Source organism: Puntigrus tetrazona, chromosome 11, assembly GCF_018831695.1.
Source record: "Puntigrus tetrazona isolate hp1 chromosome 11, ASM1883169v1, whole genome shotgun sequence".
NCBI lineage: Eukaryota > Metazoa > Chordata > Actinopteri > Cypriniformes > Cyprinidae > Puntigrus > Puntigrus tetrazona.
In genome coordinates this window covers 11,323,511-11,338,510 of record NC_056709.1, presented here as the reverse complement: position 1 = coordinate 11,338,510, position 15,000 = coordinate 11,323,511, and the positions used below count along the sequence as shown (strand labels likewise).

General features: G+C 39.4%; 1 protein-coding gene across 1 annotated transcript in view; it reads left to right on the top strand.

Moving 5' to 3' along the window:
• The first annotated feature begins 878 nt into the window (after positions 1-878).
• The window catches only part of aspscr1 (ASPSCR1 tether for SLC2A4, UBX domain containing), a 17,252-nt gene continuing 3,130 nt past the window's right edge, over positions 879-15,000 (top strand). The window contains exons 1-15 of the mRNA XM_043252663.1: positions 879-1,007; positions 1,472-1,527; positions 1,740-1,854; positions 6,622-6,722; positions 7,894-7,951; positions 8,530-8,603; positions 8,686-9,169; positions 9,976-10,032; positions 10,829-10,965; positions 12,003-12,084; positions 12,166-12,232; positions 12,413-12,475; positions 12,579-12,631; positions 14,584-14,635; positions 14,960-15,000. The exon at positions 14,960-15,000 is cut by the window's right edge and continues 29 nt beyond it. Of these exons, the coding sequence (XP_043108598.1) occupies positions 918-1,007; positions 1,472-1,527; positions 1,740-1,854; positions 6,622-6,722; positions 7,894-7,951; positions 8,530-8,603; positions 8,686-9,169; positions 9,976-10,032; positions 10,829-10,965; positions 12,003-12,084; positions 12,166-12,232; positions 12,413-12,475; positions 12,579-12,631; positions 14,584-14,635; positions 14,960-15,000 (1,530 nt within the window). The 5' untranslated portion in view covers positions 879-917. The remainder of the gene's footprint in view (positions 1,008-1,471; positions 1,528-1,739; positions 1,855-6,621; positions 6,723-7,893; positions 7,952-8,529; positions 8,604-8,685; positions 9,170-9,975; positions 10,033-10,828; positions 10,966-12,002; positions 12,085-12,165; positions 12,233-12,412; positions 12,476-12,578; positions 12,632-14,583; positions 14,636-14,959) is intronic.

Below are 15,000 nucleotides of genomic sequence, written 5' to 3'. Positions count from 1 at the left end.
ATATATATAGATAGATATTCAAAAAGATTGTTAAACTCAGCTGTTTACAAGGTTTAAAATTATTTATTTCTGAATGATGTATTTATGGGACTTTCTCTGAGTCTCTATCCTCATAAACTGGGTTGATTGTAAAAAGCGGCTGAAAACAACAAACGCAGGAACTTCCACATTTTTGTGGCTCATCAAGGAAACAGTTTGTGAATGCAGCGGTTTTTCTGAACGATCCACTCAGACGCAGATGTTTGGGGTCAGTTTATGATGATGATGTGGTCAGAAGAGTCCGGTGTAATATAAACAGAGGCTCACGTAGAGTTCAGATGACTCGAACGGACGTCGTCAAAGTCATTCATATAGAAATTGCTCTTGCATCGTGTAATCACAACTCAAACCTGCGTGGAATATATATCAGACGACTCAAATCACAGCAGAAGTCTATGATTATGAATAGAACTTGAAGTGTTCTTTTAGATTTGTTAGTAAAACTAAAATATAAGTTAATAATATGTAAAATATCAACATTGAGTTATTGAACATTACACACCGTTACACATTTTTGAATGATTATATTTTATATAGGTCTGTTTTTCCTGTTAAGTGTGCTGGTAGATAGTGTACACTTCAAGAAAAGTCATTTGAGGGGATTTTCTGTATAGATAGATGTTCAGGGTTTTCTTTGTTTCACAATAACAACTTCATTTACATAAACGTGTACTACCTTTTAGTGCAATTAAAAGAAAAAACGTGTGTCTTTTTATTATTTGACTCACACTTGCTATTTTTTTAATAGCCACATTTATTGCTAGGTGTTTTGTTTGTTTGTTTCTTGAAGAAGAGAAGGCGCTAAGCCGCTAGCATGAATGTCGCGTCTCAGGAACGCATAAAGTTTTGTCAAACAAACACCGTGACGTCACAGTGTCATGGCGGCGAGCAGTTCGGCCGTGTCAGTTTTAACTCCGAATGGAAGAAGACAGACCGTCAAAGTGTCTCCAAACACACCTTTATTGCAGGTACGAGCTCGTTCGCGCACTCGAGTGTGTTTCGTGAAGCTCGCCGCGAAGGCTGTGCGTGTTTATAACGATTCGAATCAGCGCGTTCTGACTCAGCTGAACTAGTGAGGCGCCTACATAGACAGCATCTGTAGGCGACACCGGTGCTTTAGAATAGCTGTCTCTGTAATGAAGCGTCTGTTTAGCGCGAGTCACAGTTTTGGGCATCATAAGCGCATTCCGTACTAGTAAGCTGCCTACCTAGTGCCCTAGACAGCCTTTGTGTTCAGGTTGAGTAGCAGTACCGTCCTAGTTAGCGGTTTTGGGCTTCATAGATAAATTATAATTCAGCTTCATTAGGCATTACAACATGCCAGGCCTGGTCGTGATGATGATTTGAGTTATTAATTGTCAGGTTAATTTGTACATTCAATTATGAGTTTTATATTTATAAGTAATGCATTTTAAAATGTTTAATCGTGCAGGTGCTTGAGGATGTGTGTAAAAAACATGGCTTTAACCCGGATGAACATGGACTCAAGTAAGTGTAACCTGCGTTTATATAAATCTGTGTAATTGCACATATAATAATAAATCATAATTTGTATAAATGCATTCTAATATAATTGTTTGCTTTACATATAATTGTATGCAGCTGTACGTAAATATATAATGTGTTTACATGCATATATATATAGTGTGTGTGTGTGTGTGTGTGGCAGCTCATTATCTCTAGTCTCTCTTTGTCTGCAGGTTTCAGAGGATGGTTCTAGATCTGTCTCTGCAGTGGCGTTTTGCCAGTCTGCCAAATAATGCTAAGCTGGAGATGGTGGTGTGTTCGAGGCCGCTGACTGGAGCCGAGAGCACGGTGTGTGTGTGTGTGTGTGTGTGTGTGTGTGTGTGTGTGTGTGCGCGCAATAGCAATGAATGACTTTATCGCCGAAACTGAACAATACTGGGTCTTAAAGATATAAAGAAAGGCTTATTAAGACGCTACATCGAAAAGGATGTGTTTAAAAGTTCTTGAGTTACAATCAAACTTGGGGGAAAAAAATAACATTGTTTATCTTTTTTCATCTTTGAACTGTAATCATAGGCATATATTGCAACAAAGACTGCTAAAGTCAACAGATTTTACCAATAGAACTACCAAAAATAACATAATGATGCTGCTCTCTTTATGGCCCTGAATCTCAGGTGAAAATGTTATTTTTTGTGGAGTGGATATCTCGATAAATGCATCTCTCATCACTATCTTTATTTAAATACAATATTAATAATATCAAAAAAGAGTGTCTGGAATGGTTAATTTTACCCAAAATGAGCTTTTGGCCTTCAATAACGAGTCTCTCTCACGAATTAATGCAAAAATCAAAAGTTGTAGATGGTTTTGTTTCATAACGACTAACTATGAAACCTAAAGATGCTTATAGAGCTTTTTGAATAGTGTTCTGAAACAAGGTTTTTTATAAAGAAAAAAAATTATTACTTCAAATAATAATAAAAATTATATTCAATAACAAATATATCTTCATTATAGAGTAATATGAAATAGTGTTGTAAAATTACATCCAAAATATTTTTGTTTGCATAATATGTTTGTATAGAAAGATGTTTATCTATAAAATATTTTTATCTATGAAGCTGAGCTCGTGCTGATGAGTGTAGTCAGGTTGCCATGGCGACGCTGATCCCATCTCGGGACTCTCGTCACACCCCCAACCCCAAGCCAAGGGCTTCCTTCTTCACAGCTGCGTAGTTTCTCTCGGCCGGGTCAACTTCCTGCTGATATAAAGGACAGGATGCTCCTCATCTTCCTGGACCTGGGACAGCACAGCTTTAAGTCCCGTGTCGGAGGCATCCGTCTGCAGCAGGAAGGGGCAGCTGAAGTCCGGGGGTCTGAGGACCGGCTCCGACGTCAGGGCTTCCGTCACCTCCTCGGCGGCTGGTGTCCACACGATCTTCTCTGGCTGGCCTTTCCTGGTCAGGTCCTCCACAGGCGCTCCAGGTGCTCTTCTTAGTGGATGACTATGTCGTCCAGCGTACGACTGGTGGGGCCGACGATGTCCATCATCCTTTGGGACGTCGCTGGTGGAGGCCGAAGGGAAGGGTTCGGTACTGACGGTGGCCTCTTGGTGTGGAGAAGGCAGTCTTGGGCTTGGCGGACTCAGATAGAGGGACTTGCCAGTAGCCTTTCGTGAGGTCCGGGGTCGAGATGTACCGGACCCTTCCCAGGCGGTCGAGCAGCTCGGGGACCTCGTTTAGGCGCTGGACGTCGTTGCAGAAGCGGAGGGTGCCGTCTGGAACCATGGACTGGACCATGGGCGGTGGGACGGCTCAATTACCCCCAACTTCAGCCTCTGTTGGATCTCGGCCTCTATAGCCTGCCGACTAGCATCTGGGACGCGGTTGGTGAAGAGGTCCACCCGGGGTGAGGAGAGAACACATTGGAGAACTGACCGATCAGGTGCTGTTCCCCCTTCTGGGCAGCTGACAGCTGCAGGTTGTTGTCCACAACCAGCTTGATGTAGCCGGCCCTTCAGCAGCCTGGCTGTCATAAATGGTAGGTGACGGCCAGTTCGCTCAATGACAGTGTAGGGGCCCTGCCAGGTGGCAAGGAACTTGCATGCTGCGGTCAGGACCAGAACCATGACCCAGTCTCCAGGCTGGAAGTCTCGTGGTTAGGTGGCCCAATTGTAGTGGCTCTGTTGGGCTTTGCTCAGACCTCGGGGTTGCCGGCCAAACAGGAGCTTGAAGGGGGTGAAGGCCGATGCCTGCGGCACCTCCCGAATGCCAATCAGGACATAGGGCATCATGAGGTCCAAGTCCCAGTGTCTGTTTGAGGGTTTTGTTGAACCGTTCAGCCGGTTTGGGTGGTAGACCGTTGTCTGGAGCTGCTTCCCCCAGCAGCCGGCAGAGGTCAGCCATTAGCCGGGACGCAAAGGGGGTTCTCCTGGGAAAAAAACAACCGGAACAGGGGAAACAAAAGAGTGTTGATTGCCAGAGCGACACTGACTAGCTCCCGGGACGCTCGTCACATTATATATGTGTGTGTGGGTGTATACACACACACACACACACTCACTCGCTCACTCACTCACTCACTCACTCACTCATAACTCACTCGCTCACACACAAACACACGCACACACTCATACTCATACACACACTCTCACACACAAACACACACACACTCACTCATACTCACGCACAAACACGCACACTCTCACACACACTCACTCACTCATACTCATACACTCTCACACACACGCTCACTCACACTCACTCACTCACTCACACACAAACACACACACACTCACTCATACTCACGCACACGCACACTTAATCATACTCTCACACACTCTCTCACACACACACACAAACACACGCACACACTTACTCATACTCACACACACTCTCACACACACACACTCACACACACTCTCACACACACACACACTCACTCATACTCATACACACACTCTCACACACACGCTCACTCACACTAACTCATACTCACACTCACTCACTCAAACACACACACACTCACTCATACTCACGCACACACACTCACTCACCTACAAACACGCACACACACAAACACACTCATACTCACACACTCACTCACACACACGCATATAATAAATATACACAGTATACACTCACATATATATATATATATATATATATATATATATATATATATATATATATATATATATATATATATATATATAACAAAAACGTTGATTTTGGTGATTGTGATTAATCGTTTGACAGCGCTAATGTAAAATAATAATAATGTTAACTGTGAGTATGTTTGAGCAGAATAATTGTGATTTTAGTTTTAATTGACTAAAAGTACATTTCCCGGACTTTCAGTCAAACAGGACAGCTTGAATGAATATAATAAAAAGTAAAAAGCCCATTTGGGCTAAAGCAGGCGCTCTGAGCGTAAACATCGCTGCGCTCTTTCTGAGTAATGATGCGTTGTCTGTCGGTGATCAGAGTTTAATGATCTCTGGTAATAATACCACGGTGTGTGAGGAATTACCTCACCGGCCCAGCGTTTACACACACACACACACACACACACACTCACACACACACACACACACACACACACACACACACACACACACACACACACACACACACACACACACACACACACACACACACACTGACACACACACACACACACACACACATGCCTGAAGTATGAGCCAGAGCGGCACACACACACACACACACACACACACACACCCATCATGCTTTACACACACACCCGCTCATTAATCGCCTTCCCCTTGATCTCTCAATCAAACGAGAGCGTGAGTTCGGTTTTTCTTTCATCCGGCCTCAAACACACCAGCGCTCCTCTCGCCGCCGTAAACACACTCCTATAAAACGGCAGACGCCCTCGTGTTGTGCGTACGACTAATGATGTCATCGACGTCATACAGCACTTCCTGTATAGATTTAGCCGTTTAGCAGGTGTTTTTATCCAGAACGACTTACAAATGAGGACAATAGAAGCGATCGGCATCAACAAAGTGATACGCAAGCTTTACACGGCACACCTAGCAAGGGTTTGCTGATTGTGTGATGAATAAAAATAAAACGGGTATAATAGAAAAAGAATAGAGCAAGCTAGTGTTGGAGGCATTTTTTGTTAATAGTATAATATATAAAAATAGACAGAATACAAAGAGAATAGAGAAGCTTGTGTTAGTATTACAGTATTTTAAAAGAAAACAAGCAGTTAATAAATGAATAGAGTGTGAAAAGAGCAGGGTTTTTTAAGAATAGAATTAGAATATAGAGTGCTAGTGTTAGAGCATTAAATAAAGTTGTTGAAGAAGAAGAGCAAGTCATCAAAACTACAAAAGGAGTATTTTAAAGTACTGCTGAATACACGGCTTTGATTTTTATTTTTATTTGCAGTTCTTCAGTAAAATTAACCTAAATTAAAACTCCAAAATAAACAGACCACATCAAAGTTAATAAAAACTATGATATAATATTGGTTGGTGAAATCAAAGCAATTCTTTTTTAACTGAAGTCGTTTTCTCTCTAATTCTGTTTAGATTTTGCTTCAGTTTTTTATTTCTTTAATTTTCCTCATGCTTTTATTTTACATAAGTATATATTTAAAAAAATAAAAATAAATAAATAAATATAAAATATATGCTACCGTTTCAAAGTTTGAGGTCAGTAAGATTTAAAATACAAATAAAATAATTTCATATTTTTGTTCCCCAAAGATGCTTTTAACTGATTGAAAGAGACCTTCACCGTGTGCCAAAACTGTGTATTTCAGATAAACGCTGTTCTTTTTAACTTTCTGTTCATCTGTCAATGCTGAAAAATAAGATGTTTGGACAGTTTTCACAAAAAATAGTGCTGTTTTCAACACTGATAATAATCAGAGTAATGATGCTGGAAACACAGAAATAAATCACACTTTAACACACATTCACACACATTAAATTCTAGTTATATTCCTCAGTTATTTAGTTTTTGATCAAATAAATGCAAGCCTAGTGAGCGGAGGAGACCTCTTAACATTAAAACCGCTTGGCATGCTAGCGTTTCAGTTCTTATAGCGGCGCGTGTCTGTGTTTCGCTTCAGGTGCGTCTCGCGCTGCAGATGGAGGACGGCTCTCGTCTTCAAGGCTCCTTCTCGAGCGGACAGACCTTATGGGATCTCCTGACACGCTTCCCTCAAACCAGGTGTGTGTTGTTCTGTGAGAGAAGGCTGCGGCTGATTCATTTGCGAGACGTGTGTGTTCTTTATTGATTGAGACGCATTCCTCTCCCCGCTGAGGTTTTTAAGTGCAGCCAGATCGTGTGAAGCGAGGCTCTCGGGGCCCCTTACGAGCGCTCGGAGCCGCTGCCAAACACTTCAGCCCTCGTAATGCGCTCCTTTTGACACAGGATAAATAAACCTTTCTGGACAAGTGCGTGGTTTTTAGAAAGGGAAACTTAAAATACACAATGATTTTTTTCATTTAAAAGTCATTTAAAAAAAGTTGAATATGTATAGATATTGTGTATTATGTATATTATATATTGCGTATTGTATTGGTGTCAAAAGAAACCATTGCAGCATGAAAAATAGATTTTTATATACCTAAACAAGAATATGCAAGTCAAATGAATTTTTTATTTCTGTTATATATTTAAAGGAATTTAATTAAATTCAGGCATTTTAAAATATTGGCATTAGAAACACCCTCGGATTAGCCTTAACTGTATTTTTTTTATTTTATTATTTAATGCAAAGGTGAATATGATACAAAGTCGTTAAAAATATAAAAAAACTTGAGGATTTACAGTGCAGATGGCCGTTAAACGTTCATTTCTTAATGTTGCATTAAAATATATTTCACATTTCAAAGCATTTCTTAATTTTTTTTTATTAATAATAATATAATGTAAGTGTATTTCATTTAAATGGTAAAAAAAACACTTTTTAAATTTGGTTTTAGTTGAAAAATATTTAGTTATGACCGCTTTAAAAAGAGAAATATTTTTTGGCTCCTGGAATGTGAATATAGTAAGCAGTTTATGAATGCATAACGAGGGTTAAGCTTAAGCTTGCTTATGTTCTCACAGGCTCCTCCCACTGGCACAGCAGGCCCCTCCCACTTACCACTGGCCCCTCCCTCTGCTCTAACAGAACTGTAATTTAAATCCATTGATTCTGTTTAAATTCCTGTTTTGTTCCCATAAAAATACACAGCCGTTTTTCCAAAAACATGAGAAGAAACTGGCCCCAAAATGCTGCTGGTCTCAGAGTATATACAGTATATCTGACGCATGTGTGTGTTCAGAGTCTGTGTGTGTGTGTGTGTGTGTGTGTGTGTGTGTGTGTATACTGAGATGTGCTTGCTCCTCGCAGGACGTCTGATCTGGACGCGTCTGGACCTACGCCAGTGTGTGTTTACATGAGAGACGAGGTGAGGTCTGACTTCATTTACTGACCTAGTGCACTTTCCCACAGACACCTTCTTCAGAAAAAAGTTCAGCTTCTGCGCGTCTTAATTCACTCTTAATCCATGAATTGAGGATTGAAAGTTTAAACATCTCTGGGTCGACCCAAACACGTGAACGTTTTGTGAATTTATCTTTTTGTGGATGATGGAAAGTCACATGAATGTTTTTTCTAATTAACATAAAGCTTAATTCTCCACTCTGTTACACTGTAGAATTAAAGTGGACCAATTATGCCCCTTTTTATGAGTCTTAGTTGTCTCCAGAATGTGTCTGTAAAGTTTCAGCTCAAAGTACCCCATAGATCATTTATTATATAATTTTGAAAATCCCTATTTTGAATGGAAGCAAAAACTTTTTGTGCATGACTCTTTAAATGCAAATGAGCTGAAGAAACCCCGCCCCTTTTTCTAGAATAGATTACAGCTCGTCCCTCAAATATCGGCTGGATTTTAGGGTTGTGTACACACTTATGTTCAAAAGTGAATTTTGCGTAATAGGATTAAATTGCCTTCAAAGTGCATTTTGATGTCTTGTTGTGTAGGTCAGCGGGAAGGACGCGCTGAAGAAGACGACTCTGAAGTCTCTGGGGCTCACCGGAGGAAGTGCCATCATACGGTGAGCTGTTCTTCTCGGCGGTGACGTCACGTCACTCTTACGTGATTATGGTGATGATAACGATGGCGTTTCCGTTTATTAGTTATGTGCTGAAAAGCTCTGGCTCCTCGTGTCCTGATGCATCTGTGGATGCGGTCGCTATGCCAACGAATGCTGTTGCCAAGACCACTATATCACAGCCGCCTTCTGAACCACCCGAGGAGCCCGCTCCCGTTCCCATGGAAACCCCAGCTCTTCCCACCGAGGTCACCGCCCCGCCGAACCATCATCCTGTCAAACAGGAAGAGGAGGAGCCAAGCGTGAGCCGGGAGCAGGAGGTGCGGCCTAAAACTGACCCGCCTCCACAAGCAAACCTAGTGCCGCATGAGGACAACGAGCGACCTGGGACGTCCCAACAGAGCCAAGGCCCCGCCCCCTCAGCCACGCCCACTGACTTTGTGCCGTTTTCGGGAAGCGGACAGCGTCTGGGAGGAACTGCTGGACTGAAGACATCCACGTCATGGTCATCATGTGTGTCCGGCAGCCCGCCGAAAGCCAAGAAACCCAAACCCAGCCACGAAATCAAGGTCTGTCTACTTCCTGTTTCTTCATTTGGCTTTTTCATCACCACAATAAATAACATTTTAAAAACACAGTGAAGTCTCTCTCTTCTGCCTATCGGGGCTGCATTTAATTGATTACAAATACAGTAAAATTGTGAAATAGTATAGTAATGTAAAGCAGCTGTTTTCTCTCTGAATGTGTGTTAAAGTGTCATTTATTTCTTAAAATAAAAACATACTGATTCCAATGTGTATGATTTGATGTTTTTTATCATTATTCTGTATTAGTTTTTTTGTTGATTTGTTGATCTAATCATCAAACAAATGCATTTTTGATATGTTATTCACTCCAAACTTAAATCAGCAAGTTATTCTGATTCCTGAAGATCATGTGACGCTGAAGACTGGAGAAATGAAGCTGAAAATGCAGAAATAAATCACACTTTAAGACCTATTCAGAGAAAACAGCTGTTATTATTATATTATTATTATTATTATTGTATTATTTCACAATTTTCAGTGGTTTTACTTGATTTTTAATCAAAGAGCCGAAGACGCTCCTTCTGAGACATCTAAAGGTGTTTTTGCTGGAAGGTCTTCTGGCGTGTGTTGTGTTCGTCTGTGTGTGGTTCTGCTCTGTTGTTGATTCCTCTGAGAGATGGACGCTGTGTTTTGTTGTGTCTGACTTCAGTCATGCATCACCATGTTTAGGTTCAATCACACAAACACCAACACACACCTTTTTTTTCCTCTGTAGCTGGTAGGTTTTCTGGTCGTCTGGTGCTAGCGGTCTCAGACTCAAGTGTTTGTGGATGTTTCTTATGTTTCAGCGGTCAGTCAGTGCCAACCCGGCGACGGACGAAGAGGAAACAGATGAATTTCTGGAGGTAAAAAGATACTTGTGTCCGTCACAAGATTATACAGCCAGACATCAGTATATAGCATATACATTTGATCAATTTTTCTAAGTTATGTATTAATTCATATTAAGTCTGGGAGATATGACCAGAACCTTATTTTATAATGAGTCATTTTATTTTATGATTATGGTATAGATATATCGCAGTATAATTCATCTCTATATTGTTTTGTTTTTGTATATTCTTTTTTTATTGTATCTTTATTGTTAAAAATGTGCACAAAATTTCAAATAAGCATTCGGACAAATTAAAAAAAGATTTAAAAAAAAAAAGAGTGTGTCAGTGAATCTTGATGTCTTGAATCTTGAATGAATCAGTGAGTCGTGATCATTCAGTCTGTGACTTGTGAGGAATCACTGAATTGTGGTGAATCGTGATAAATCAGTGAATCATGGTGAATCAGTGACTTATGATGAATCAGTTTTTGGTGATGAACCATTGAATCATGATGAATCAGTGAATTGTGATGAATCATTGATTCGTGATAAATCTGAGTCATGATGAATCAGTGTCTCATGAACTCATGATGAATCAGTGTCTCATGAACTCATGATGAATCAGTGTTTTGTGATGAATCAGTAAATCACGATGAATCAGTAAATTGTGATGAATCTGTGAATCATGATGAATCAGTGTCTCGAATTGAATCGATTTATTTTGATGAATCAGTCTCTCGTGATGAATCAGTGTCTCGAGATGAATCAATTTATTGTGATGAATCAGTGAATCGTGATGAATCAGTGAATTGTGTGTGTTTGTGCAGCCGGTCGACAGGGAGCCGCTGGTTTTCCATCTGGATTCTGGAATACGTCACCATGACGACACAGAGCTTCCTGACGAGTTTTTTGAAGTCACTGTTGACGACATTCGGAAGAGATTTGCACAACTAAAGAGTGAGAGGTGAGAACGTACAGCACACATTTGATTGACCCAAAGTAATAAAAATGACAAAACTTTAGCTACAATTAAAATGCATTTAGAAAATCGAAATTAAATGAAATCTAATTCCAAATATTACCAAAAATGATCAATATCTCAGTGACATTAAAAATACTGGCCAGAATAAAAAGTTTAGCTCAGGGTAAATTGTCTATATTTTGTCTTCTGCAAAGCATGTAAATATTGTGTGACGTGACCTTTGCCCTCTGACTCCTCAGACAGTTATAAGTGTGTTCTGATGATATCTAATTAAGACCTGCAGCAGACAGTCTGTCTCTCTGTCTGTCTCTATTCCTTCAGTGACGACCTGAGGTGGTTAATGAGCACGTGTGTGTGTGTGTGTGTGTGTGTGTGTGTGTGTGTGTGTGTGTGTGTGTGTGTGTGTGTGTGTGTGTGTGTTGTGGTTTTCGAGTGTTAGTGCAGCAGACACATGTCTGGGATAACAGACTACAACCCTGTCAGTCGTTTCTGATTTATGTTATGATTTATGTTCATTTATGTTTTACACGCACCAAAAAAATCTAAATATAAAAACATTTTTCAAAGTTAAATAAAACATATATATTTTAAATACTATTATGTTCTTTTAATTAAAAAAAAATAAAATGTAATTAGATGTTACCTTCTGCTTCTTAGTACTTTTTAAAGTTTTTAGTGAATTATTTTGAAGCAGTTTTTAGTGAAAAATTATTTCAAAGTAAATGCTACACAATTTTTTTTTCCTCCTTTTTCTTTGTTTTACTTTTATGCTTTATTCAATTAAGCATTTTTGTTTAATCTTATATTGTGTGTAGTTGTATAAAATATTAGATAAAATTTTTTGTTGTTGTGCTGTCGAGCTTTACTTTCATTTATTGATTGATTGATTAATTCAGCGACACCTGGACAGAGTTGATCCAGACAGAAAAGAGAGCTTTAGAGACAGAATGTTGTGAAATTCACAAATGAAGTTATTTATGAGTTCAGACTGTACTTCAGAAGGGTCTGCTGTTGTTTAGGAAGGCTCTGGAGGAAGCTCCTCTCATGACGAAGTCCCTGCGAGAGTCTCAGGTGAAGGAGAAGCTGGACAGGTATCCGAAGGTGAGTCTGCTTCTCGTGTCTGATCATGTGAGCGGTCATGTGACTGGATTCACGCGGTTGATTGGTCGGTGTGATTATCAGGTGGCTCTGAGGGTCCAGTTTCCTGACCGCCACGTTCTTCAGGGCTTCTTCAGACCTCTAGAAACAGGTAATATTAAATATATACAACGTCTAAATATATTAAATCTTGTTTTTATTACATTTTATAGTATATATATGCACATACTACATAAACAAAAAATTCTGTGTGTTGTGTTGAATTGAATTTTATTTTCTATAATTTTTTTGTTTGTCTAAACTCCAGATATGACTTTCCTCTGTTTTTCAGTCTCTGCTCTGAGGAGTTTTGTCAGATCTCACCTGCAGGACCCACAGATGCAGTTTTACCTGTGTGAGTCTCACACACACACACACACACACACACACACACACACACACACACTGATGTTGGCCTACATGATGTGTTTTTAATCAAAGTGTTTTTTGTTTTCTAGTTGTTGCTCCTCCTAAAACCATCCTAGACGAGCCGAATGTCACTCTATTCCAGGTCAGACCGACTGTGTGTGAGAGTTTATGTGTGTGTGTGTGTGTGTTAGAAAGTTTATGTGTGTGTGTGTTTGAGTGTGTGAGAGTTTTTGAAAATGTAAAAATGTGAGTAGTTTCCTGTAAGAGGTAGGTTTAGGAGAAGAACAATAACATACAGTCTGTACAGTATAGAAACATTACACCTATGAAGAGTCCCCATAAAACATGGAAACACAACGTGTGTGAGTTTATGAGAGTGTTTAGTGTGTGTGTGTGAGAGAGAGTTTATTGTGTGTGTGTGTGAGAGAGAGTTTAGTGAGTGTGTGTGTGTGTGTGTGTGTGTGTGTGTGTGTGTGTGTGTGTGTGTGTGTGCTGGTTGAACTGTACTCGTGAGGATGTAAATGTGATCTCTTATATCGTGTGAGATCAGGACGACCCACTCGTGAGACGTTGGAGCGGCCGTCACTAGATAAATCAGACAGAAGTAGTTTAGTGTTTGTGTGATGAGGAGGTTTAGGATTAGAGAGAAAATACTGTTGAACTACTAGAAGACCAATGATCTGTGTCCTCACTGAGATAGCAAAACAAATGTGTGTGTGTGTGTGTGTGTGTGTGTTTGACTTCTTCCACGTTCTAAAAGCAAATGCATGTTCACTCATGGCTGATGTAGAGGTGACTCCCCCCAGAGGTCAGAGGTCAGAGGTCAGGGCCGGGCTTAGTGAGATGAGAAGCGTTTACTGAGTCTCTGACTCCAGATGGAATCTGCCATCATTTGTGTCTTGATGTTTGTTGTGTGTGTGTGTGTGTGTGTGTGTGTGTGTGTGTGTGTGTGTTTGTCTCTCTCCACAAACAGGATGTTACTCGCTCACTTTCCGTCATGTAATGGAAGGAATGTTTTACACACACACACACACACACACACACACACACAGTGTCTCTGAGGACAGACTCCCCTCAGCCCTTTCAAACACTTTGTTTTCTTTTCAAAGAGCTCTCAGAATAGAAATCAGCAGAGACACCCATTATAGAGAAACAACTGTCTGTGTGTGTGTGTGTGTGTGTGTGTGTGTGTGTGTAAGAGAGACTGTGTAACTGAGAGAGTGTGTGGTTTGTCCCTCATGTACTGTTTGTGAATAGAAAATTAATTTTCCTGACACTGAGCACATTGTATTTTAGATGTATTTTATTTGCAAATATCTTGAATTGTCAGAAAATCTCAGAAACTTGTAGTGACCTTCTCAAAGCTGGATTCCTCTAATAATAAGTTGTATAATAATAATAATATAATAATAATTGTTGTTTAAATGTAAGTACTTTTAAGTAAGTTTATTTATCTGTATATATTATTATAACTATTTTATTATTTTAATTTACATGCAATTTATTTGAAAAATAAATATTGTTATTAATATAATAAGAATATTATTATTATTTAAAATATTATTTACATTATTTTATTGTATTTTATACATTATATTATTTAGTTTTTATACTTCTAAATATTTTATTACTGTGTGTGTCGCTGTTCTGTTAGAATATAAATTAAACACACGGTCTACTTTGACAAGACATTTATTATAAAGGAAATAATGAAACAGTAAATAAAATAGTAAATAAAGTGTTTAAACATTATTGTTAGAAATGAGTTATTGTTATAAAAAATTATTTATATATATATATATATATATATATATATATATATATATATATATAATGTATATGTTTTATAACAGAATAACAAAAATATTTTTTTATTTATATTTTTTGTATAATTTAGTTTTTAGTTTGTTGTAGTTGTCATTTTTTAATTGTAAAGTGAATTTTTGTTACAGAATCATGATTTCCACCAAAAATGTCAATTTTTTTCCTGATTTGTCCAGTAGGAGTGTGTTAAAGTGCAGTCATTAACCTGTGTGTGTGTGTGTGTGTGTGTGTGTGTGTGTGTGTGTGTGTGTGTGTGTGTGTGTCTCTCAGGCGAGTCTCTTCCCTGCTGCTCTCGTGTACTTCGGCTCAGACGTGAGGACAGGTTTGTTAACATCTCTTTCATCTGCTGTCCAAACCAATGACATCAGTTTAATCTGCTTTACTGGAAGCACCCAGTGCATTCTGGGTAACGAGCCCCGCTGGTCATCTGATCGTTCGTTTCCATTCACACACTTACTGAGTCTATTCTGGTCAAGTTAGGTTCTGTGTGAAGGACGTTCGTTCCTCTGACGCTCCTCACATTCATTCACTGGAATCTAGAGGACAGGAAGTGAGCTGTAATCATATCCTGTGTGTGTGTGTGTGTGTGTGTGTGTGTGTGTGTGTGTGTGTGTGTGTGTGTGTGTGTGTGTGTGTTTCTCCACAGATGGATTCTTGCGCTCTGATCTTCTGGACATCGGTGTCTCC